General features: G+C 41.0%; 1 protein-coding gene across 3 annotated transcripts in view; it reads left to right on the forward strand.

Annotated features, from left to right (window-relative positions):
- ARL15 (ADP ribosylation factor like GTPase 15) overlaps positions 1–26,301 on the forward strand; it is a 409,306-nt gene extending 383,005 nt beyond the window's left edge. Inside the window, exons 5-7 of one of the 3 annotated variants that reach the window (XR_007461467.1) lie at positions 14,155–14,352; positions 23,190–23,325; positions 26,054–26,301. Coding sequence is in view for 2 of the 3 variants with exons in the window: in XM_049648078.1 (XP_049504035.1) it covers positions 14,155–14,307 (153 nt within the window). In the remaining variant the exon portion in view is untranslated. Of the gene's footprint in view, positions 1–14,154; positions 16,854–23,189; positions 25,894–26,053 lie in introns of those variants that run through there. The other 2 variants (XM_049648078.1, XM_049648077.1) reach the window with 2 other exon arrangements.
- The last annotated feature ends 1,135 nt before the right edge of the window (positions 26,302–27,436 follow it).

Genomic DNA, 27,436 nt, shown 5'->3' on the forward strand with positions numbered 1-27,436 from the left:
TTTTGCAAATACATTCAAACTAATGTTTATTTTGTTAAAGGATCTGGTTTTAATGACATAATATGTATCCAGTTTTAACCCTACTGTTATGTTCATAGATGTGAATAGTATATATCTGTATGGGAGACTGCAGGGGTGTGGCTATCAATATGGATTTGAGTGTTTTATTTATTTATATGCTACTTTCCTTCATGAAAGGATTTGAGGTGATAGACACTGGTATTGATTCTGACAGTGGACATGATTTTATGTAACACTCTAAACTTCCAACCAAAGTGGGTGTTAATGACTTCCTCCTGAAAAGGCTTTTGATTCAGACAGAATAAAAAGTGTGATTTGAAACTGTTAAAAGCCCCCTTATCTGACCTGATCTGAACTGGTAGTTGAACAGTTAATGAAGAAAAAGTTGGTTAGTGTCTTGTCACTAAGAAATAAAATAAAATAAACGTATATCCTAAATAATTTAACTTAAAACACACAAATCGTACTAATCTTTTGCTTTTGGGCCAAGGCCTTTTCTCTGAGCATGTGGCCACTAACCAGTGTTCTGTATCATATTTATTGCACAGAATATAGCCATTACCTATGATTTGCAGTTCCTGTTTCTTTAAAATAGAACCATAAGATAAGATAAAACCAGAAGTTCCAAGACACGAGGGAGGTAATGTGCACCTTCACCTGCCTTTATAGTTCTCTAAATCTAATTCGACAGCACTTTGTTTTTAGTGACTTCCCTTTATTGAGTTCTTTGAACACATTCCGTTGAGTTTCTCATAGAAAAAGAAACCGTCTTTTCAATTTCCTATTTTATTCATTGATGCCATATTTACTGAAATGACTATCATTGGTAATAATGACAAGTATGATTGCCTCAATGGGAAGCATGAAACAACCTGGGAGCAGAAGTGAGCGGATGTGCCACAGAAGCGGTGCCCCAGTTATGAACGTCAGGTGAGCGCGGCCAGCTCAATCCTCAGCTTGCACCCACAGGGTGTGGGCATTCACTGCGCAGGCAACCAACGTCCATCATTATCTGGAACCCAGGCAATGAAGAGTCAGTTAATCCTAGGTGATTAAGTGGAGGTTAATTGAAAGAGCTTTTATTGTAACCGTATGAGATTTTGTTTTGACACAGCTAAAGATTTGTCCTTACCTGCAACTAGTTGATACTTAACTTATATCATGCCCTCAGTGCATTTTTTGAATCAGCTGTGCGGCAAACATTATTATTGCCATGGTGCCTTCCAATTTTTCATGGCACTTGTTCCACCTGACTTGCCTTAGTCACTGACCTACCTACTTGATATCTGTCGGTCTCCTCCAAGTAAGCGCCATGAGGCCCTGAGACATGTTCACCTTTGTATCCTGAGGGCCTGAAACCATGAACGAAATCTAGTAACAGTAGAAGGACGGAAAGGTGACGTGTTTTTTGGTTTTGGGTTTGTTTTTCTTTTTTTTTTTTTTTTTTTTCTTTTTTTTTGGTGCATTTGTTTCAGCCCAATAAAATGTTTTCAGTTTTGCCCACCGAGATTGGTTGATTTCTACTTTGAGCAAGAAGGAAAGACTTAGAGTTATAGGTGCTCCCCAGTGTAGCTCCTGATCTCCTTTGACCCTCCAATTCCTAAATCTCCTCCTAATTCCAGGGAGGAGGCCTGATGGTTCTTGCTGATAAATCACAGATTGAATCATTAACAGGGCTTTTGTTCTTTGATTTTGCCTTAAAAGATCAATTCAGAACAGAGTTTGTCAACCTCAGCATTACTGACATTTCGGGCTAGACAGTGGTTTGTGGGGGCAGTGGGGGGAGGGGGCAGCGATGGGGGGGTGGTAGCTGTCCAGCGTATTGTAGGATGATTAGCGGCATCCCTGACCATTACCCACAAGATGCCTGCAGTAACCACCCCGCTTCCCCGCCCCCCATTGTGACAACCAGAAATATCTGCACACATTGCCAAATGTCCCCTAAGGGAGTATGGTCACCTTTTGCCTCCACTGAGAACCAGTACCTTGGACTAGTACTGGTTTGACAACGAGGACTCAAGGCCATGCTAACAGTGCTGTGCTAAATCCAGTCAGTGGCTTTTGGAACCTTCATTTCTGGTGTTCTCTTTATGTCTGATTGTAATGTTCTCCACACTTGTCTTTCACGGGCTTTATTCTGAGTTCAACTAGTCCTGTGTGGGTTTTTTTGGCTAAAATTCCTCAGGACGGATTACCACTCAGCTTTTCTTTCCTCAGACTGCCTGCAAGCCTCTTTCCAAGCTCATATTTCTCAGTTGCCAGGATATTAGGCTCCTGGCCGTATTGACAGTAGGAAAAGAAATTCTCTCCCTGTGACTAAACAACATGGCAGTTCGTCCGAAGGCCGTTTGTTACCTGTTCCCCTTGCTCAGATGTGTTATTGAGGTGGCTGTCCGTTTCTCTGCCTTTCCCCCCCATCTCTCCACGCCTTCCTGTTTTTCCTTTTCCTCCCAGTGTTTCCATGGTGGCTCCTTGCTGGAGCCAGAGGACAAACTGCTGACAGGAACATCCCTTGAATATCTCTGCATCTGGACAGGGCCGTTGGCACCCTCAATTGGCGGCTAAGCAATGTGTGGCTTGCCATATTTGTCTCCTGTTTAAGACCCAAGAATTTGAATCTGCCCCAACGTCTAAATGTTGTCGTTGTTAGGACAGAGTGCTGCCATAGTATCACAAGGCTAGTATTAAACATGTTTGTTTGGGTTCCATATATCAATATTTTGGATTGTTACCCCTAACGTTGCTTTCCCACACCTCATAGCTGCAAGATTGAGATAGGGGATATATAGTCCATTACAGAAGCCAAATAAGCTAGAATATATAAACTATTTTTAAAAGATATTTGGGTTTTTAACAAGCTGTAGCCATTGTTCAAGCTTATTTTTTTCCTAATATTTTGTTAAGTCAAAGAATTGCTTGAGTGGACCAACTGATAGTAGTTTTGTGAACGGCATGAAGGGCACCAGTATGGACTAAGCAGGAAGAAGAATTAGGCCTGTCAGAGTCAAAGCATACTCTCCTGCTTGTATGATCAGGTCGCAATCAATGAAAAGTGCATTTGCAGCATGGAGCTTTGTATAACAGAAAAAAAAAGGCTAAATGTGAGACCCAGCCAAAAAACAATCTCAAAATATACAATACTCTTTTAAGAAAACTCAAAATATTAAATAGTATAGTGATTGTCGTTCATGTGTCCGCTGACATCAAGTTACCTCAGATGTTTTAGTAAAGTAACTCTGGGGGATGAAAGTTGCGCCCTGGGAGGCAAGTGTGGGATTTGAAAAATACCAGGCTCCGGGTTTTCTTTCTCTCGTGCCATTTTGCAGAATCACAGGCTATGGTGGAAAACAGTGCAGTTCTGTGACACAAAAGCATGTGTTCTCAGCATTGGAAGGTCCTCAGAGCACATCTACCAGTCCTTACCTAAGCACTGAGCAAGGCAGGGGAGAATGATCTAATCGTGTTGATCCTTTTCAGTTACTGACGCAGACACAACTGTTGGTAATTGATGAAGTTCTTTCCCCAATACCTCCTAACCTCAAAAAGTACGGAATTCATGTCTTTAACCTGCACTTTACAATACCAACATATCTATCCACCCTCCCACCCAGCCAGCCATTTCAATATGCACAGTTAATGAGTATTAAGTTTAAAAAAATAACCTTAAAAGAATCAATTTCATGGTGAATGCATCCAGTTAAGCAAGCCATTTAAACAACATTTTACTCGTGTGTAGCAGACCATTTTATAAGTTACTGATAGCTTTACAAGCCTGTGTTTCAGACAAGCTAATTGGTTGTCTCTGATGTGTTTGGGGCTTTCACTCATTAACTCTCCTTCCTGTCTAGTACATACTTGACTAGCTCTCATACGTATATAGGTAGAACTGTTTAAACAGCCATATTCTATTGCCAGGAAAAAAGTTTTTCATAGACACGTTTCTTCCTACTTATTATGTTTGATTTTTGAAATAAAGGTAAATCATAAGCAAGTATTATCTCAGACACGGAAGGTGCAGAATCAAGTATAACACCCTAAACGTGTTGGTACCGAAAATGAATGCTCTTTTGAAAGAGTGGAATAGAATTGATTACAGAAGGGAAAGAGAGGAGAGCAAAAGAAAATGATATGCTGTTGAAACCTGGCTGCCTCTATAATTAATGACAATGTTATAGATGTTATTGAAAAGTCGGATACCTGCACCTGCATGCAAAGACAAGTGTACTGATGCTTCTCTTTTCGCATATGTCAGTGCTTTCCATTCTCTGAGATAAGAATTAGATGCTTTGTTTGGACACAGATTAAAGGAATAGCTCAAAACATATGTGTCCTTTGGGTCTTGAGATTTCTGGAGTGGGTCTATTTTCCATGAGGGGTTGCTTACTTTTCTGTTTGCAAAACAATCCATTGCAGTTGCCTGTAGGCATATGTGTAATAGAGTTTAAACCAATTAGACCTAGAGTTTTGAAACTGTTCATGGAATCCCACCTCCTGCCTGAAACCTCGGCCTGACTAATTGAAAGAGGTGGCAACTTCTCTCCAGCGTTCAGTTTCCTTCCTTTCCTCACATTTTAATCTGAGATAAAATACAGTACCTGCTATCTTGCCCTTTCGTGATAGTTTCAGCTCTTCACATTTGTTTAAAAATAAATGAGTATCTTCTTTATGTCTGGCGTTGTAACTGTGTACATCAGAGAATACAAAATCATTTCTTTTCATTCATTGTCTATGCCTTCAAGGAATTGAGGTCTCTTACACATGAAAAAATTAAAAATGATTACCCAAATCTGTGGGTGAATGTTTCTCAAGTGAAACTAGGATAGCCTCATAAATCTGAGTGAAAATAGAGTTCACCCCAGACCTGTGAAGATGCTTCATTCCCATTGAGTCCTGATATCCTAACTCATTAATTTATACAATAAGCATTGATAAAGTCTGTTTGAAGGAGAAAGTAATGACTCCATATAACTGAATTCATAAATAGGCAAAAAGTAGAAACAGCCCAAATGTTCATCAGCTGATAAACATGGATAAATAAAATGTGGTATGTCCATGCAATGGAATATTGTTCAGCCATAAAAAGAAACGCTCATGCTCAATGCCACAACATGGATGAACCTTGAAAACTTTATGCTAAGTGAGAGGAACCAGACACTAAAGGCCATGTTTTATATGATTCCATTTATTTGAAATGTCCAGAATAGGCAAATCCATAGAGACAGAAAGTAAATTAATGACTGCCAAGGGCTGGGGGAAAGGGCAAAAGGGGAGTGACTGCTAACAGGTAAAGAGTTTCTTTTACAAGCGGTGAAAATGTCTGGAGGTTAGAGAACAGTGGTGATTGCAGATATCTGTGAATATACTAACATCACTAACTTGTACACTTTTAAAAGGGTGAGCTTTACGCTCCACAAATTGAATCTCAATAAATGAAGATTAAGTGTCTGTAGAGCCAAATTAAAAGGTGTTAAAGTGTGTGCTAACGAAATGCAAAATCCAAGCAAGTAGTAAAGGAAATTCTTCAGAATTTTTAGGAAGGGGCGTCTGCTTCTAAGAGTTGACTCCATGAAGTAGGTAATGGTAACTTACATCCAAGAGCAAACAGTCCCCTCTGAAGATCAGGACATTCTTTTTGTTGCGGCAACTATTTTCATAAAGAGCCTAAGTGGGCAATGAGTGATTCCAAAAATTTTGCCCCGGATACCTATAGCTCCAATCACGTTTCAGCCTAAAAACTCTGTTTGGAAAGCAACTCAAGTTCAATGAGATGGAAACCTTGGTACAATGATAACCCATTTCATTTGGGATGGAAAAAGTTGTTTCCTTATTGGGAAAGTGTTTTTAACCCTGGAAAATTTAATCTTAAGAGTATAAGCGATAGGAACACCTGGGTGGGTCTATTGGTTAAGCGTCTGACTCTTGATCTCAGCTCAGGTCTTGATCTCAGCATCATGAGTTCAAGCCCTACATTGGACTCTGTGTTGGGCATGAAGCCTACTTAAAAAACAAAACAACAAAAAAATTTATATATACTTATAAAAACATATATATATATGTGTATATATGTGTATATATATGATGAAATAACCAAATCTGCAATATTAATACTTTCATTTTAAGTATATATTACATTGAGGATAAATTATTTCAGAATTGGCTTCCTATGTAGAAAAGCATGCGAATTTAGTTAAGCTTGTAAATAGTATTAGAAAGCATCAGAGCTTGAGAGTCACTGAATTTATAAATTTAATTGAAGAAATGTTTAAAAATTCTTACTGGGGAAAAAAGAAAGACTTCTTAAGTATATGAGGATGTTTTGATTATTAGAAAAAGAAATTGAATATATTAAATTTATAAATCGAGTTTTGAAATGTTTAAGAGTGGTCAATTAAACTAAGTTTATGAAAGGACCTAAACAGTATTCAACTTCCCGAGTGTACTGTTAAAACTTACCAGATATATAGATGGAATGGTAAGATTTTTAAATTGAATATAATAGCTTCAGGAAAAACTAGGTTTTAAATTGAATATAATAGCTTCAGGAAAAACTAGCTTCAGAAAAAAATAGGTTTCAGGAAAAACAATACTGTGGTATTGGTTAAGATCAGAGTGCTGTTTTCTGGCCCCTAGTTCCTTTTTAAAGGAACTTTTTAAAACTGCAGGGTAACAATACTAGTATTGCTCTGCACTAAGAGCCATCCTCACGGACACCAAAAACTTTCGACTGACAGGTGGACCCTGTGCCCTGGCTAGTTTTGCTGCTGTTAGGAGGTCTCCACCCAAAAGAGACCCAGGCTGAACACAGAGGGGTAAAAATATGACTTTATGACCCTTCTCTAGTCTAATCCCTTGTGCTAGACTACAATCCAAAGCATCTGAAATTATAAGTGGAGCCCGGCCAGGTTGGGAAAGCCAACTTCTCTGGCCCCCTAAAGTATGAGCCAAAATGGGGAAGAGGTGGCCATCCCAAGGCCTGGAAAGCCAGCCACGCAGGCCTCTCCCAGGCATTCCTTGTACCCCTGCTGGACAAAGTGGGAAGCTGCTTTTGCCAGGGATTGTCTTTTTTTTTTTTTTTTTTTTTTTTTTAAAGGGCCAAATAGTAAATATTCTAGACTTTGTGGACTATACTGTCTCTGTAGCAGTTACTCAACTTTGCCATTATGGCATGAAAGCAGCCATAGATAAGTGAGTAAGCATGGCCATGTTCCAATAAAACTTTATTTGCCTGGGTGCTGGGAGGACAGCCAACAGTGGCTACTGTAACTAAGGTCCCTTCTACTTTTAAAGTTTCTTCGACATTAAGGCTTCCCCTTGAGGTGATAGGAAGACATCAGCTGGGTCTAAAAATATGAATGTTTATACACTGATTCCTTCTTCTTGTGGATGGAGGCACTGTGGGTTGGAAGCAGAAGTTGGAGCGAAGGCCTGCATACAGGAATCACTCAGGAGGCTCGGGAGGGCCAAGTAGAATCACTGGGATAGAGGAAATACTCTACAGGGATACTGGCTGTCTTTCATTGGCCCCCAAAGACAGGAAGCATCCATAATCCATACCTCATTTCTGCCTCTCAACAGTGGTTGTCCGATAAGCTTTTTGGATAGGACAATAAAAGAAACCTTCTAGGCATATGAAAAAGAGAAAATAGATATAACTTGTTCCATAATTGTAGGTTAGCAGATTAAGCAAAAAAGAGGAACGCTTTTCAGATTTTAACTCCTACCACCAAAGCAATGGGATCATTTTATTCAACTCTCCTGGGACATGCTAACTTCTCCCGTGCAATGGAAGGCTGGGTTTCTATATAATTATTGTCACACCATATAACATGTTCTACACATCAGAGATTACTGATTGGGCAAGAAGACTTCTCGTAAGGGCAGGGCTCAGTCACAGGTCATGACCTGCAGGCATTTGTCTGGTTTTTAATTATTCCAAGGTCAAGCAGGCTGCACTTTGATTAAGAAAGAAGCGATCTTCCTGGAACTACACTTTATGTTATACCTAGTGTTCTTGAAATCTATCATCCATGATAGATTTGCACTTCCAAAGTAATGCTGTGGTATTGGTTAAGATCAGAGTGCTGTTTTCTGGCCCCTATTAGTGCTCAGTAAAAAGGAAACAGTATCTGTTCTGTGCTGTAGTATCTTAGGGACTATGGCAAATTGGTTTTACCTGTATTATTTATTTCTGCCTTTAATGACATATCTAATACCTTTCTAAGGATTTCAAAATCCTGCAAGTAGTACAATGAAAAGGGGAACAGCTGGCACTGCTCTCTCTAGGACTAACCTTTCTTTGAACAAGCTGCCAAGAATGCACTCGAAAGAATCTTAATGATGCCCTGCCACTTTATCTCCAGACTCCATCCTGGAGCCACGGCGTGGGCAAAGTTCTCTCTGACTTTGGTGGAGGTTACCAAGTTAAGCCTACTCTGTGAGCTTCTGCAATTAAGACCGCAAAACGAAGACCCCTTTGCAAACTCACACACGAGATGCACATACTTGTGTGTGCTGGTAAGTGCTTGACAACTGACTCCCTGGAAGGAAAAACATCTTGGTTTGTGGCGCTTGCGGATTTCCGTTCAAACCCTGGCCGGTTTCATGACTCGTACAATTTGACATCCTCGTACCTCGAGGTGGAAAGAGAAGGCGCACGGTCAGCATTTCAATACAAATGTTTCCACCAGTGTGACATGTTACTACAGTAGGTGTTTCTGCTCTGGTGATGAAAGTGAGGACTCGGGTAAAGACGATGCAAGTTCTGCTCCCTTTTTGACCATCATGGACAGTCTCCTACCAGATTTCACAGTTCATTCAGGCTCTCTTACCATCCTATTCATCGGAGCCCTGGAGTAAATTTATCATTCAGACCATACTTTTACCAAAGAGGTGAAAAACCAACATGAACCTGTCCCCAAAAAACATTATTCATATTATTCATATAGTTATTTGAAAAATACAAGCTATGTGATGGACATGTTGTGTACTTACAAAGACAAGAAAGCTATAATGGCTCTTCTGGGTCAAGACAGTTACAGAGTCGCACTCTCTTGCATTGTGCCCATGCTTGCCTGTCAGATCCCTCTGCCTAGCAGATCCACACTGCAGCTCTTCTTGCTGGCCCGCTGAAGTTTGCTTGTGATCCTCACCCAGTGTCCCTACTGTCTTGTCTTACCTGCTGACTGATCAGTTTGAAAGGAGCTGAAGGGGTGCCTAGGTGGCTCAGTTGGTTAAGTGTCCAACTTCGGCTCAGGTCACGATCTCACCGATCTTGGGTTCGAGCCCCGCATCAGGCTCTGTGCAGATAGCTCAGAGCCTGGATCCTGCTTCGGATTCTGTGTCTCCCTCTCTCTGCCCTTCGTCTGCTCACGCTCGCTCTCTGTCTCTGTCTGTCTGTCTCTCTCTTTCTCTCTCAAAAATAAATAAACATTAAAAAAAACAAAAGGAGCTGAAGATGTCAGCCTGGACTCCCTCATGAGACTGATTCCTTTTCTAGAGGTGAAGAAAGAATGTGCCTTTATTTCTAAAGTGTGTTTGAACATTCTTCTACTGAGATACTTCTTTTTCAAATTGACTTACGTGACCTAAGACTTATTCTAATGCTCCTGTCTCTCTTTATGGGAATCAGTTGCTTTTCTTCCAGCTGAGGTATAATCAGGATGCTATGAATGAGTGAAAAAGCATATTTGGTTAACTGTACAGTATTAAGCAGTCTTTTGTGGGCACTGAAAAGCCAGGGGCAGAGGAGCTGGTAATCTCACTAATACCAATGATGAGGACAGCCCCCTCTTCAGGCTGCTATTTCTGTTTTCGGTTTGACAGTATTCTGCTCTAATCAGTGGAACCCCACACATTGGCCAGTGGGATGCTGGCACAGGTGGCTCGTGAAATCACGCTCATGCTGCCTACACACACGCACCAGTCTCGTTCAGAAGTGGTGGTTCAATGGGAAGGTGGGAAGCCAACCAATGGGAAGCACATTTTCAAAGCTCCTTACATTGATCTTCCCCCTACTGCAACCCACCACAGCCACCCTCAAGTCAAAAGGGGTCCGTTATAATCTGCTAGTTTTTCCCGGGAGGAATATATGTGTTGTGTGTAGGTGGGGATCTAGAGAAGTGCAGGCAGAACAGATGTCCAGCTTCTATAGAAGATATCTTCTATCTCTAGCCTCAGACAGGGCAAGAGACACCTGCGTTAACAGGAACAGGACCACCTCAGGGGGAGTCCTGGACATAGGAGGGGGTGGGGCATGTTTAGTTATAGTGATGACTGATTGGTGCTAATGCCATTGAGGTCACTAGAACTAGGGGTGATGTTTTCTAGGATGCACAACACAGTCCCACGCAGTAAAGAATCGTCACATGCCCTAACCCCTTTTTTAATGTCTTACAACATAATCGTGTGGGTCAAAGCACTGTTTATAAATATCTGAGCTTAGAACTTAACTCTGTCACATAAAAACACTAAGTCATCCCTTTTGGACTGTTCTCTCCCCTGATCCCCAGAGAGTTTAAAGGAAAATGAGGCCAACTCTGGGCACACACTACTTACATGCTTTAACAACAAAAATAGGAAAAACAAGCCGTTTATTATTATAAATAAAATGAGTCTCGCAGACTTTTCAAAGGAAAGACCTATCATTGCAGTTCAGAAACTGTTTACATGACGTCTAGAAATTTAGTCACAACAAGTTTGCAAGAATTAAAATAAAATTTTTGCTTGTGAAATTAGGGCAAGAAAGGAAAATCAATGAGTATCGTCAGAGAACCCCATTGGAGGTCCTGCAAGTAGGAAAGGATTATTATTTCTCTACTCAAAGAAACATAAAGGACATCTCCTACCCAGTGAGGCAGTCTCCTGTACTGTGTAATTGTCTCAGGTCTCACAGCTGCTGCAAACGTGAACAGCCATGTGATGGTACTGAGTTGTCTCTTACATTAGGACTTGACAATAAATGCGGTGTGTGAATCACAGAATGCAGTAACACACATCACCCCGCAGTGGCATGAGTGAAGAAGGGCTGGGATGACATAGCTAAAAGAGGTTGGCTTCTTATGGTGGCTTTGTTTTCCTATCTCTAGGGTGGACACATGGCCACCAACAAATGCCCACTCCCTGTGGCTGACCCAAAAATAGCCAACTGACTGCAGGTTGCCAGGCAGCAGTTTCCCATGTCATTGCCCCAAGTGCCATCGCTAGAAGCCAATGTGAAAGTCTCCTCTTCTTGCAATTTCCAGTGAACAATAATATCCAAGCAGCTGATTAAGTATTCAAAATACGGGATTTATGTGGGTCCAACCTAAACACCTCTCTTTAAACATCAGCGTAGGGAAGGACAAAAAAAGCCATGGTGGACAAGTCAAATGTGCCTGTAACTTGTGTCTTAATAATACAGAGGAGGTGAAATTTGAAGTTCAGGTTAATCTAAGGAAACTAAGTGAAAATGTTAACCTAACGGGAAAAGTTCGAGTCAGAGCCTGAGGTCTCCATCTTCCCCCTCTCTTCTATTATCTGCTTTGTTTTTAGAAACATGAAACTCAGGGTAATGAAAAGCTATGTTCCGGCAGCAAACAGTCACTCACTGTCCTTGAATCTCACTGAAATGCCAGACTTGTTTTAAAATTGATATTATAAGTGTAGGGTGGTGTGGAATCATTTGGATACCAGTCGGGGGAATATGGCAGGGTCAGATACCCACTTAGGTTACAGATCTGAAAATCTCAGGTTACACAGCCATATTTGTCAGCTTAACACCATCAGGCTCCTTTATCTGGTGACCACCCTGTAATCGAACCTTCCATTTCCTTCTCATGTTTCATATTCAGCCGGAACAACTTCTGAAGCGTAACTACCTTCAGACATCTTTATTATCTTCCAAGCATGCCTACGCAATCGTCTATATTCTCAGTTGCCTGGAAACCAACCTAATGTCTACCTAAATCCTTATTGGTGTTTTTGTTTTTGTTTTTGTTTTGTCTGGTCTATATTGCAAAATATCACAACTTGTATTCGGTGATTACTTAAATCTAGCATTGTTTTCAAATTAGCTGTTACTATGCCACCAGGATCAGTTCTGTGAATTTTTAAATGAACCATTTGAGTATTGTTTGTAACATACAAATACTGTGTTAGTCTTTTTCTTTATTTAAATATTGTTGAGTTTCCTGCCACCAGTCCCTTTCTCCATTATTAGCAATACTTAAAGTGCTGCCCCTTTAGATTTGAGGTTATGAAATGTGACAAGCATAAAACTTCTTCACGTACCAGATCTTGGATGTTACGTGTTGTCTGCCCCTCTTGATGGGAGGCGTTATTGATCAAACACTGAATTGCATTGTAAGCGTTCGGTAGTGCAGTCTGAAGCCCCACTTTGTGGGAGAAGCAGGCAGACTGACATCTCTGATTGTAAACTCTTCAGAGCAGCCGGCTCCTCCTTCAAGCCTTAGACGTAAACATGCTCCCCACCTGTCCCCCCTGCCAGCTCTTCTCTCCCCCTGCTGGTGGATGGCCTCCCGTGGTGGGGGTAGAGCTGGTCTAGTGCTGGTTGTTGCACAAGCAATTTCAGATTCTCTTGGAAGTAAGTTGTTTTCAGTGCTGTAAAGAAGAGAAAGTGAAAGAATGGACCTTAACATTTTCTGTAAGGGAGAACCCTCTTAGCATGATTTGTAAAATACCTTGGGCAAAAGCTGTTCTGAAGCCATATACCCATTTTCTGCTCTGAAATGAGATTTTCATTACTTTTCAGAATCAAAATTAACGAGAGTCCTTCCATTGTCACAGGCTTTTTTTTTTAAAGTAGTAGTATTTGTTATTAGTTTGCAGACTATTTAAAGAAGGACTGTGGGGACACACTTGAACTGTAGAATGTTAGCACAATTGTGGTTCCTAAGTTAGCATAAAAATGTAGTATTTCTTACATGTGTCTTCCTGCACACATGAAAAAAAAATTTACACATAATTTAATACCACTTTGGGTGATGTACGTCTCCTATAGTCTGATACTTACAATGGTAAAGGCAAAATGAAACCACATTTGGGAATAGCATATGGTTGAGGCACTTTCTTTTTCTAGGTTGAGTATTGATTACGGTAAGACCTTAGAATTTTCCGCTGCACGTGGGATTTAATGAAATTTGTTGACCAAGAATGTCTTTGAACATTGGTTGTTCTGATGTTGCCACTCACTGTATTCTATGTTATATAAACATCACTGGGCTATAAATATGGTGTCCTGTTCTTGTGTGATGTAGTGTGGGGAGGGGAGGGGAGCCTTATGAACTTTGTACTTTATCATACCCTTTAAGAGATCATCAATTCGTCTGGAAGACATAACAATTTGATATTCCTTCACCGTCAGAAATTAGTAGTCCCGGATGCTATTAGTATCCTAGCCAGTCTACTTTAAGAATGACTTATGACTGGATATTAATCAAACAGGTTTTTAAGATAGCCAATTCTCCGCCCACATACCAGTTATATGGTCTTGATTTTTACCTCCCTGAAAATTCAGGACTAGGAGAAGAAAAAGCTGGGAGACTTTATGTATGTAGGTATACGTGTACAAGTTTGTGCGCGCTCTCTCTCGCTCTCTCTCTTTCTATCCTCTTGCCTAAAAAAATGCTTTCCCAGGTCTCAAAAGTAGATACTAGAAATTTAAGGGAGGGAGAGAAAAGATTAAATTATAATTTTGTTGTGTATGTGTTCGATAAAATAATTGAGTCTTCAGTAATCGATATAGTATATACTAAATTGTCCCCTTGTTAGCAAGGGGATGGCAGTGAAAGTTGCTCTGCCTGACTTATTTTGATTGAATTGATTCTTTTGGTGTGTGCAGCGTATTTTGCCCTGTGCGATGGTACATGTAATTCATCGGACCTCCCATGCTGGTAAATGTGTGGGTGAGACAGTGGCTTGCAAGCAGGTCAGTCACCCCTAAAGAAAACAGTCCTGGGTCACAACATATAACCCACATTTTAACAACAGCTGCGGATGGAGTTCTAGAGAGTCCTAAACATCACAGTTCATATAAGTTCTCCTTGAAATCCCTCCCATGATTCATCACTATCAAAATTTTGGAATAAGAAAGGTTCTGATATAACTAATAACATATTTATGTTTTCCCCCCTTAAGGTCAAAAAATATTTTGAACTTGAACCACTTGCACGTGGAAAACGCTGGATTCTGCAGCCCTGCTCTCTGGATGACATGGATGCACTAAAAGACAGCTTCTCTCAGCTGATAAATTTGTTAGAAGAAAAAGACCATGAAGCTGTAAGAATGTGAAATCTGGCAAAGAACACGGGTTCCCAAAGGCCTTGAACCTATCGTGTTAGTTTCTCATTTTAGTTTTATTTTGGTATCAAGACTTTAATGGCTTCAGTATCTATTTTCCTCTAGTTATCTCAGACTCCCATCTCTCTATTAAAGTGAATATTCTATAAATCAGGTGAATTATCATCGGCATTAACGTCAAGTACACACTACTGAGAGAGAATTTATTCTCTGTTTACCACTAATTATCTTCACTGCATGTCTCTTCCTTCTGTTATTCTAAGCAGTTCTTCTATACTCTGTGCTAAAATGGATGGAATTTGTGGCTCACAGAGATCAAATCCCTTATGAAGGACTCAGGGAGACTCCGAACTTTGACTCGTTTTCCCTGGGTTTGGAGGTAGAGTGTTATGTGACTGGGGCTCCTCATAATATGTCTGTTGTTTCGGGTTTTTATTTTATCTTACCATGTTTTATTTTTTAGTGTTTCGTATACAGGCCTTATAGATTATGAGAGAAAAATGAGCACCAAAAATTTCAATTCATCACCTTATCAGAGAGGAATCTCCTGCCAGGGTAAAATTAACTTGGAAGAACTTAAAGACAAGATGCATCATTTCCATGATTACATCTGAGGTCTCCCTCCCCTTTTAAGAGGAAGACTTTTAGTTTTTGAGAAGAGAGGGAATTTAGGCACAACGCACGTGTCATCGATTACTTTTTCATCAAGTCCTCAAATATTTTTCTAATGGAAAGACTCCCCTGCGTAAAGTCAAGCTACAACATAATATAGGTATCTTTTTTCTAAAAATCTTAAGTGTCTGATTGAAAGAAAGAAAGTAATTTTTAAAATGACAGATGCAATTTTTAAAAACAGCCGAGTGAAGTATACAGTGGCTAGGGTTTAAGCTGGCGCGGATTTGACAAAGATAACAAAGACAGAATCCCTATATTCATCCATTAAGTGCTAATGGAGTTTAACGGAGTCGCTTATTGTCTCCAACTAGTAATGAAAGGTCTATCAGTATTCCTATTATAAACCTCTATTTTCAGGGGTTTCAGTGTGCCCTTAAAAATGTGCTGGGGCTGCAGCAAATCATTTTAGGGCCTAGATTCAGTCTTTGGAACTCATTTTATTTTTTTCATTTAATTTAAATGATAAGATTGTAGCAACAAAGGTGCAGTTTTACTGAGGTTTGCACCTTTGACCTTTTCTAAATCAAGAATAATCTATGGACATTGAAGTTTATGGATGTAATACTCTTTGGCACATTTTGTAGATTTTTGACCACTTAAAATGCAAAATGGCCAAATGATACAAATGTGCTCCTTTCACCTGAGCAATAAAAACACGTTTGTAATTTTTAGGTAGCATAGACCGGTTCTCAAATACCACAGACCCACACTGTATTACAGGGTGATGTCATACCTTGTAATTCTCCAGAAGATAGACATCGCTCAACTATAGCTTTTGTGGTTTAATCTCGTAGGTGGACTTTAATGAAATCATTCCCTTTGAAACATCGAACACTTCTTTAAGCTTTTTTTTTTTCTTCCCATGGAACAGATCCAAAAAGATTCATATTCAATCTTGTCTCCAGCATCCTTGAATATTTTTACACTGTGTAATGCGTGAGCAGCACAAAACTTTTATTCCGATGACCAGTGACACAATTCCTGCGTTCGTTCTGTTCTGTCGTGCTCACGTTCTGTGACAAATAAATGATGATTAGGCATTGCTTTCTCTGCAAGTTCATTAAATGTAGAATGTTGTCTTTTTAAGATACTGTGGCTGAGTGCTCCTAAGCCATCTGTTAAATGACTTCCCGTTGTCTGTGTGTGTGTGTGTTCATGTGTGCGCCAGTGATGGGCTTCTTCTCAGACCCACGACTGTCTGCAGTGTCTCAGCCGTCAGAATGAAAACATTATCAATCAGTACCCAACAACAGCTGTTTTTGACAAGTTTCTGTCTGACGCCTAATGCTTTACAACTGTCAATAAGGCTCCTTCTTTGTCTGGCAGTTCGGCGCTCGCTGTGTTGCTGCTTCCGTGCGGCATCCTGTCCTTGTAACCCTAGAATTGGCCGTGTTTTTGGAAATCCACTTGGGGGGGGGAAGGGGGTTTGGACGGGCGAGTGTGGGTGGGTGGCGGGTGTGCGTGTACATCTATTCCTACTTTCCTGTAAAGTGCCACAGGTGTGTTAGTTTGCATATTCCAATATTATATAGGAAAAACAGTCTGTTATGTATTTCCTCACTTAGCTTCTTGTTATATTTATGGAAGTCACCCGTTTTTGTACCTTCTTAGCTAAAGCAGTTGCCTTTTTGTAATGGCAATTAATTTATACGACAAAACTTTGTATCTACTGTAGTTTATAGTCTCGGTTGCTAATTAACTGCCACATCGCCCTGTCTTTCTATTTTAAAAGATCTGTATCTATCCTTAGAGGTTAACAGATTCATGTGGACAATTGCCAGGCAAGAAGACCTTGTATTGTCCGTGATTTATATATGATTTCCACTATTCTTCAAATGAAAATAAACGCTGAGTAGAATTGATGTTTTCAGACTGACTCCTTTCAAGCTTTTAGCATTTGGGAGTCGCAGGTTTCTGTTTACATTTGTGTTGCCTGTTTAAGTCTTCAAAATAAGTTCTGCTGCTCTTGGGTCAAAACAAATGATTAATTCACATTTCCTTTGAAGCCATTGTGAAAACTTTAAAAGACGGAAAAAAAAAAAAAAAGCAAGTGTCTTTTCCAGTTGGTTTGTCTTCAGCGATTTACTTTCATGGGAGCTGTTCCTTCAGAATGAGTGAGCAGAGTGGAGATGTTAATGCAAAGTGTCATCTTTCAGTCAAAGCATCAGTTTATAATATTTGCTGTAAAAGCAACGTTCTGAGAGGGACTGGGACGATGAACTATTTCCTTCAGTGGTGATTGCTGCCCTGAGGAAATAAATATTTTTAAGCGACTTGAGGAAATGCTGTGTATTTACAGGTCCATCCTTAAGAACGGGAGTGCTCTGTAAAAGAGAAAGAGAGTGAGAAAGAAAAATAAAACAGATAGATGGATGGAAGAAGAGAGAGAAAGAAAAAGAAAAAAAAAAGTACATGATAGAAGAGGAAAAATTCAAACCCCAGCTCTCATTTGGTCCCCAGTGCATTATCCCAACACATCCTTTGACTACCCACAACACTTCACTTCTCAGCTGGGATTCAACCTGGCATTCCTAGTTCCGTTTGCAAGGTAGGCGATTAGTGGTTATCAAGTTCCGAAGCATCTCAGACCTATCCAAGCAAATGTGGACAGAACTGTAAAATTTTGAAGCAAATGGGTTTTCTTAATGTCCAGATGGGATATTCAGACTCGAGTGGAAATCTCATAGATTCATGCCTGGCTTCATCCTCTTTATAATTTTAGAATGCATTTTCATTAACCTTCTGACCTACTGGTGCAAACAGAAAGGAAAAAGTATGTGGAGGGGGACGGGGAAGTGGGAGTTGCCCTTTGGGAGCCCTCATTTTCATTGAGTTTGGGAGGGAGGATCTGTCTTTGTTATGCAGAAACTTCAGGAGAATATAGATTCCCTGCCTGCCCTAGGTTCTGGAGATCTGAAGTCCGTGCTGTGAAATGCATTATCACATCATGTTGGGAATTCCTGGCTCCCAAGGGTTCACAACTTTTGGCCCCCTCTGAGTCAGCATGATTAAATGATTTGCATCTCGGGGCTAAATGTTTTCCAACTCAGATGCACCGAGTGACTGATGAGCCGGCACCCTACGCCACCCCACCCCCTTGCTCTGATTTAGGAACATGAAAAGGAGCCCGTGTAATTCCCAGAAGCCTCAGATGAGATACCCGTTTCTCCTCCCCTTTCCCATTCTCTTTAAATTAAAACCTAAATGAGAAACCTACGGTTTCATCCAAGCTGGAAATTCTGACTTCTCATCCTGGGGGGTCATCTATTTGTGACAAACTCTTCATAAAGTGACTTTCTGTGAAACCAAAGAAGTTAAAAGTCACTAAGAAGAATCTCTCCAGCATATGCCTTGGCTAGCATCCTTCTTTAATTACAACAAGGTGAAGTAAAAAGTCCGTGATTTTTCTTTCCGATTTTCTGTATATCCCCATGTTGCCTTCCATCTCTGCTTTCTTGGCATGCTCTGCTCGCCAGATGCTGGTTTGGAAAAGCCACCTATGCTGTTCTTGGGCTTCTTGCCCCCACCCTTTCATGTTCCCCTCAGGTCCTCAGATCAGATGGGAGTTGCCAGGGGACACTATGAATAATACTTTTTATAAGGAAATACTTCAACCTTTGTGGTTTAAAGCAGCCTCGCTTACCATAAATAGTGTTGTGAGGTCACTGGTGCCCTGTTCGGAGAATAAGGAAAGGGACTCCTCAGTTTTGTGCTTTGCTAGGTTCAGCCTGGCTTGTGACCCATTGCGACTCCGAACACCTCACTGCTCTAGCAGACGTTTCTACGGACCAACCTGGGAACGGCCATCAAATAGCACTTAAAGGATCTTCCGGCAAACTACGAAGAATGATTCATTCCTTTTTCCCCTTTTCTTCTTTGACAATCTCTCCCTCCAATTCTGATGCTCTCAAAATGTTCCACACTCATGTTTCAGCCCGGTTCGTTCTAGGGGCAACACTCCAACCATGGAGGTCCTTTGGCAGTGTTGTCCCCAGAGAGGAAAGCCTGGCTCGAGTGCATGAGAACAGCGCGCACACTGGCAGTGAAAATAAGCCTTTTAATAAGCATCGCGGTCCCCAGTGTCCCTTATTTCCCTATTTCCTCGTGGGGTATTCCTCGTGGGAGGTGGGCAAGTTGGTCGTTTCAAACAAGCCTCAGATTCCTTACATCCCAGGCAACCCTTCCTTGTAGGTGTGAAATTCGGCCTAAAATGCCACAACCTCCTCTGACAAGTGATTCATTGAGACAAAGGCTGGAGCTCCAGCATCAAACAGATGTCAGACAAAACACCAAATGCCTATAAATGATTGCTCTGCAGGCAATGGAATGGCTGGAAGGCCTGGCCTGATGATGCACTCCATGTCTGGACAAGCTTGCAGAAGACACAGCGGTGGGGAGGGGGCAGGGGAGCTGTGTGTAAATGGAGTCTGTGAAGAAGGCTGTTTCTGGAGACAGAAGTGAAACTACTACGAGTCTCACCTAAGAGGCTCATGTAGACAAGAATGATTTCTGGCTGGTTTGTGCATAATAGATGTAAAGGTCAATTAGAAAAATGCATGTCAAGGGCACCCTGCAGGCCAGACTGGTACGATATGATGTTAAATCATTAGACATATAAGTATCAGAGTAAATTAAAAATGAGAAGATTTGGTTGGAACGGAAACTGCTCAGCGAAAGGCAGAGACAGGAATGCAAACAGTGAGTCTGGCTGTCATTCTCTATAATCTGGAGCAAGTCAGTCTCGGCTCTGGCCTTCTCCACTTGTTTTACAACTTTCTAGACATGGGGTGGATCAACCCAACGCTTTTATTAAGCAGCTTCAACAGGATTCTTTCAGACGACAGCTTGTCAAGAGTCAACCATTGTCCCTTTTACAGGTTTTATGTCACAGTTGGAACTTTTGGTTTCAATAAATTTAAGGGGTTCGATGAAACCCCCTGGTATGTTTTTGTTGAACACCTACTCTGTACCAGGCATCATATTCGATTCTTGGGATACAGCAGTAAATAGGACAGACTTGGTCCCTGCCTTTGTAGGGCTTTAATTCCTAGAACATTGGTTAAGCTGGGTTATTTCTATGACCCTAGAGAATTTTTGTATTTGGGGGGGCTTTGGTAATGTTAACATTGCAATGTGAATCTCTAGATTTTTAAATGTCTTTTCTTGGTCCTAATTCTTGGTTTTCAGCCCTCCTAATTTAAAATGGTCTTTGAATGTGATTTAGTCTCTTTTGAGACCATTAATAAAACTAGAAATCTAAAACACAACAGAAAAGTCTTTGCCTCTTTTTTAGCATCTGTCTCAGTAGAATTCTGTAGAAATAGCCCCTTTTATTCGGGGCAGGGGGGTTGTGGGTTGTTTGTTTGTTTGTTTGTTTTTCGGGTTTACTGCGGCAACAACAAAGCATGTGTCCAGCACACAAAAGTGCTTCCAAAGTGCAAAACCAAACTCTGTCACCGTACTGTTCTTTTCATCTCCTCTACATCCAAAGGGCTTTTCCTTCTTCTCTGGAAATAGCCTGGTCTCATCATTCTGTCTGTTGATCTGACAAATGATCTGTATTTGAAATGTTGAATTTTAAATCTCTAAGGGCAAACTTCTAATGCTCCGGGAGTCTCTTGTGGTTTTTCTCCCCCACCAAATAGTGAAAGCTGCTGGGTAGAAAAGCATGCCACAATTCACATGCCCAGACAGAGGCAGTAACCTGTGAGCTATATAACCCCCTGGCTTTTTTAACTAGTCAGCTGTGAGTTTCAACCGGATTTCAGGAGGCTGCTTTATTTTCCCCTCACTGAAGATTGGGAACCCGGAGAGACCCCTTTAAACCCGTTATTTATTCCAGGACAGGACTTGGGCATAGTGGATCTTTTAGCAAGAGTTAATACATTTTAGATTTTAGAACAGTCCTGCAAAATTCATACCAACACCATTCTCATTTCCTGAACACTTAAAACCTCTACTGTACCCTCCTCACCAGCCCTGAGCCCCACCATAGATTTGCCTTCAGAGAACTGCAACACATCCATCCCCCTACAGCTTAGTGGCCTGGGTTCCAGGTAGGATCACAAGATAAACTGAAACAAACCCTATTCCTTCCACTCTGTTTGTTAATTTCAAATCATCCCAAATTTTTAGGTGAACTAGCAGGATCCAATCAAGTCACATAATACCAGAGATTAACTGTGTGGTTTAATTTATACTTTGCAGCTCTTCCCCTAATGAAATCGTGGATCTGGACAATGATCATCAGCATCTACTAACATCCCAAAGAAGGAAACAACCAGGCATTATATGCTTCCTGACTAAAGTATACAATCACCTACAAGGTGCTCTTGCCAAAAAAAAAAAAAAAAAAAAAAAAAAAAAAAAAAACTGAACCTGAGTCTGATCAAGCCTCTAGATCTAAGTACTAATTTGCAGAAAACACAGGAACAGAGATGTATGTTAAACAACATGCAGAGTTGCAGTAATTAAAATCCAGATTGTTCTGGGTCACCTGGGTGGCTCAGTCACTTGTGTCTGACTTCAGCTCAGGTCATGATCTCACTGCTCGTGGGGTTCAGGCCCACACTGGGCTCTGTGCTGACAGCTCGGAGCTTGGAGCCTGCTTCGGATTCTGTCTCTGTCTCTGCCCCTCCCCTATTCGCTCGCTCACTCTCAAATATAAAATGTAAAAAAAAAAAAATTTTAATCCAGATTATTGGAATCTTGACTGGATAAATGAGTTGGTTTCTTAAATGGCAGGAAGGAAAGAAGAAATGGGACAAGGAAGCCTATAGATTAACAACCTCTTAAGAGCCCTACAGAGCATCTGCCTGGTTCAGTCAGTACAGCAGGTGACTCTTCATATCAGGGTTGTGAATTCAAGCCTCACTATGGGTATGGAGCCTACTTAAAAAAAAAAAAGTCTTAAGAGCTCTGTCAAACCATTGCAGAGTGTGGACCTTATCTGGAGTCTGATTCAAACTACCAAAATGAAAAGAGTGAAATTTGGGATAAGTGGAGGCATTTAAGCACTTACTGAATATTTTATGAATTAAGTAATCCTTGATTACTAGGATACTCTAATCCTTGGTGTGATAATGGAATTGTGGTTGTATATTTTGTATGAAAGGAGCCCTTATCCATTGGTGACACAAAGGTGTTTATGGGTGAAATATTAGGCTGCTTGAGACTTATTTCAAAATAATTAGGTAGAGAACAGAAGAACTTGTATAGATGAAACAAGACCGGCTGTGTGTGACAACTGTCGAAGCCAGTGATGATGACGTTCACAATAACTTGTTGTCTGCCTCTGAATGTAACTGCATTTTCTCCAAGAAAAAGTTTCTGACAGAGAGAAAGAAGGAAAAAAGAAAGTGAAGGGGGTGGGGGGGGAAGCCACAGAATAGGAGACACTGTAATATAAAACCAAGTCTGTTGCCAGAGTAGATTCAGAGCTGCTCAAATCGGTAAAAAGAAAAAAGCAATCAACTTAATGGAAGGCACTTCACAAAGGAAGATATCCAACCGGCCAATAACTTTATTAATAGGTTGATATAAATAGATGCCAGGGGTGCCTGGGTGGCTCAGTCGGTTAAACATCTGACTCTTGATTTGAGCTCAGGACGTGATCTCACAGTGATGAGATGGAGTCCCGAGTCTGGCTCCAAGCTGAGGGTGGAGCCTGCTTGGGAGTCTCTCTCTCTCTCTCTCTCTCTCTCTCTCTCTCTCTGCCCCTCCTGCTAGCACTCTCTCTCAAAATAAATAGATAAAAAATTTAAAAAAAAAATAGGCGCTATCACCAGGTAGCACTACATACTCACCAGAATAGCTAAAATTAAAGGCCATACCAAGAAGAAGTAAGAGAAGAGTAAGTATCAGTCTGGCATATTCCTCACCACTGAAAATTTCTGTCCTAATTCCAAGCGGGAAGTTTGTAGCACAATGAGTGATTCCACAGTTTGGGAGCAACCAGAACTGGTTTAGAGTTTGCACTCTTTGCTAGTCACCTGACACTGGACAGATCATTTAGTTGTGTTTCGGTTTCTCGTCCGCAGTGGAGACAATATACCCACTTCAAAGGGTTATCGAGAAGGTTAGAAAAAAATCATGCATGTAAGGTGCTTCTGACGCTTGGCACACAGGAAACCTGGAACTAAGAGTGACAACTGTGATTCCAGTCATGTTGAAAGCAACTCTCCTTCTGCATTTCTCAGGTAGGAAACTCTGCAAGAGATCAGGCAGGTCGAAAGGTACAAGTGGTGAGATTTTACAACCAGTGAAGTTACAGAATGGCTACAACAGCAACTGGGAAGCCTGTCCTCACCTGGTCATGGAGCCCTTCTAGACCAGGTAATCTCTGTGTTTACAGAGACCTCCATAGTCTCTGTCTTTTGTCATTCAGCTGGTCATTCATTTATATATTCACTCAAACATTAAATGTAGATTATGTGCAAGGCATTGAGCTACATGTACAGAGAAAGTTAAAAACCAATTAAAAATATAACCTGATAAATCACTCAAGACTACATACTTGTTATTTAATTTTATGTTTATTTCTAAAGAAGTCGCTCATTCTTTCTAGTACTTTCTGTGTCATCATTAGCTTAAAAATCACACAAAGGCAGTGCTGTGTCTTCTGTTGCCTTTTTAAATCTTTACAGCACTTAATACAGGATATTTCATGAATATTGCTGACTGGCTAACAACTTCAAGTAGGAGACGTGGGTTTCAAGCCTAGCACATTTTTTTCGTAAGGCTGGGAGTGCATAAAGATGAGCTTTGTCACGAATGATTGTAAAAGTGATACACGTTCATCGTGGAAAATGCAAAGATTATTTAAAGGAGAAAATAGAAAATAACTAATCCCCAAAAGAATCACATTAATTGTGATGTCTGTCCTTTTCATCTCTTTTCATATGTAATGTTACAAAACTGGGGTCATACTATGCCTACTGGTTTAGGACATGCTTTTGTTATTACTAATATATTAGGAGCATTTTTCCATGTCATTGGATATCTTCCTAAAACATTTTTAATGGCTTCCCAGCACTTATCTAACTCATTCCCTGTTGTTTATTTGGATTTCTGTTTTAAATGTCTCCGTAGGGGTGCCTGGGTGGCTCAGTTGGTTAAGCATCCAACTCTTGATATCCGCTCGGGTCTTGCATGATCTCACAGTTCATGAGATCAAGCTCCATGTCAGGCTCCGTGCTGACAGCATGGAGCCCACTTGGGTTTCTCTCTCTGCCTCTCTGTCTCTCAAATAATAAAAATAAACTTGCAGAAAATAAATGTCTTCATAGAAGAATATTTATGCACATTTCTTGATGATTTCCATAGAATGAATACATACAATTACAGGTTTTGAAGTGGAATTACAGGGTCAAAAGGCATAAGCGCTTTTTAAGGTTTTTAAAACATGTTCAACAATTGCCCTCCCAAGCTGTACCAATTTACAACTCCCACCAGTGACCAGAGGCCAATTCCTATGAGCCCAGTACCTTGTGGACCTGGGCAATTGAATGACTTTATCCTGATTTAATATTAGAAAATAAAATCTTGGGGCGCCTGGGTGGCTCAGCCGGTTAAGCGGCCGACTTCGGCTCAGGTCATGATCTCGCGGTCCGTGAGTTTGAGCCCCACGTCCGGCTCTGTGCTGACAGCTCAGAGCCTGGAGCCTGTTTCAGATTCTGTGTCTCCCTCTCTCTGACCCTCCCCCCTTCATGCTCTGTCTCTCTCTGTCTCAAAAATAAAATAAAACGTTAAAAAAAATTTTTTTTAAAGAAAAAATAAATAAAATCTTATTTAATTTGCCTTTGTGGTAACTTGATCTTAGCTAGACTTTAAACAAAGAGAACAGCTTTGGTCAGTCACCTTCTGGAGAAGTGACCATGTTTAATTCTGTATGCTGAATTGCTTAACTCAAACACTTCCCATTTGCTCCTTACATGATGTTGACCACAGGGTAGATACACAACATCCATTGCACAGTTGACCCTTGAACAACCCAGAGGTTAGTGGTACCAACCGCTTCACAGTCGAAACTTCGAAACTTCATGTTCAACTTTTGAGTCCCCCAAAAATGTAACTATTAATAGCCTAGCATTGGCCGGAAGCCTTACCCATAACATAAGCTTTTGTATGTTACATGTATTGTATTTTGTATGTTATATGTATTACAAACTATCCTTACAATAGAGAAAGCTTGAGAAATTTGTATATGTAATATAAACTGTATTCTTAAAGTAAGCTAGAGAAAAAAATGTTATTAAAATCATAAGGGGTGCCTGGGTGGCTCAGCTGGTTAAGTACCTGACTTTTGATTTTGGCTCAGTTCATGCCTCACGGTTCATGATCTAGAGCCCTGCATCTGATAGTGTGGAGCCTGCTTGAGATTCTCTCTCTTCCTCTCTCTCTGCCCCTCCCTCACTCACTCAAGTGCTCACTCTCAAACTATAAAGAAGAAAAATACATTTACAGTATTGTACAGTATCATACATGTAAAATCCATGTATCAGTGGACCCTCACAGTTCAAGTTCATGTGGTCCAAGGGTCAACCATATATGTTTTTGTGGAGAGGAAAGATTTATAAGTAAACACCATGCACTTGTGATGAGTCCACTGTATAGACAGTAATTATGGAAGGAGGGGAGGAAGAAAAGACATAGTTGAGGCACAAAGGAGGCAAGGATTATATGTGCTACTCTCTTGCCCAGAAAGAATGAAAATACAAATGGAAAGGTAAGTTGAGGTCAGATTGGGGAGAGCCTTGAATGCCAAGATAAAGAACTTGGATGAAACGTAGTGGTCAGTGGGGAGCCAATGAATATTTTTAAGAAGAGTAGTATAATCAAAACGGTTATTTACGAAAAGTAACCTGGGACGGGGCTGGGTGGGAAGAGGGGAGCTCTAGGGTGGTGGCAGGTAACATGATAGGAGAATAAATGTGATAAGTTGAAAGAAAATAGGAAAACATTTGTTATTGGAAACAACAATTAAGGCCAACTGAGGGGCTAAGGTCAAAATGAGAAGTTTAAAACCAGCCCCCTTATCTTTATTACCTGCCTGTCACTCCAGAGCCCCATGGTCCAGAACAATGAAGACCGGATTGGACTGCCTCCAAAGGTGGGCAGGGTGAATCCCCATGATCCAGGTGGGTGAGTGGAGGTCCTGCAGGGTGCTGCTCCTCTCCCTTCCTGCTGCCCCTAGAAGAATTCCAAAGGTCTGAGAACCACCCAGAAAGTGCTTCGTTGAACACACTCAAGGAATTGAGTGAATAGCCCCACCAACAAATAAGGTAGGCAAGAATCCATTCCTTTAAAGTTTTTTTAATGTTCATTTATTTTTAAAAGAGAGAGACAGAGTGCACAAGCAGGGGAGGGGCAGAGAGAGGGGGAGACACAGAATCTGAAGCAGGCTTCAGGCTGCAGGCTCTGAGCTGTCAGCACAGAGCCCGACGTGGGGCTTGAACCCACAAACTGTGAGATCATGACATGAACCAAAGTCAGAGGCTAAACCTACTGAGCTACCCAGGTGCCCCTATAAAATTTTCAATTTTTATATATATTTTTTTTTTTTTGAGAGACAGAGAAAAAACAAGCAGGGGAGGGGCAGAGAGACAGAGACAGAGAATCCCAAGCGAGCTCAACACTGCCAGCATGGAGCCCGACTCAGGGCTTGAACTCACAAACATTGAAATCAAAGCCGAAACCAAGAGTGAGACACTTAACTGAGCCACCCAGGTGCCCTTATAATAATTTTAATTTTTAATTTTTCTTGACTTAAAATGACATTAGCTAACAAATCCAAATCATTGTGGCCAGTCAACATAAAGCCCTTGCAATAAAGGAACAGGCTTTATATGAATGGCATTTTTTTCTGCTTTGTGAACAAGAGGTCCCATATTTGTATTTTGCACTGGGCCCTGCAAATTGTGCAACTAGCCCTACCCACAGTATACATATAGGCTCTGAGACAGATTAACTGGTCTTGAATTCCAGCACTGACATTTGTCGGCCTTGGGCAAGTTGTCATCCTTTCCAAAACTCAGTTTACGCATCTGTAAAATGGGGATATTAACAGTTCATATCATTTAACCATGAAGTCTTTATAAGGATCAAATGAAATACTGCAAATAAAAGGCTTGGTACCTTGCCCGCCACGTAGCAGATGCTTAATACATGTGAGCTCTTACAATCACTGTAACATAGCTCGCACACAGTACATTGTGAGCGACTGCGATCGCTCAGTCTGGCGTTGCGCCTTGTGATGATGCTACCGCAACATCCCTGTGTGTGTGCTCTACTCCACCTGCCTGCAGTTAACCCACTCCCTCCCCGGGTGGCACATGCAAGCTCCTCCAGGGAGTTCTGCCTGTCCTGCTCTAGTCTGGGACACGCCTCTGAGGCCGGTCACTGCCCTCACGTGGATGGCCGACCCCAAATAGGGCAGCCATCTTCA

Source organism: Panthera uncia (genome assembly GCF_023721935.1).
Source record: "Panthera uncia isolate 11264 chromosome A1 unlocalized genomic scaffold, Puncia_PCG_1.0 HiC_scaffold_17, whole genome shotgun sequence".
Classification (NCBI taxonomy): domain Eukaryota; kingdom Metazoa; phylum Chordata; class Mammalia; order Carnivora; family Felidae; genus Panthera; species Panthera uncia.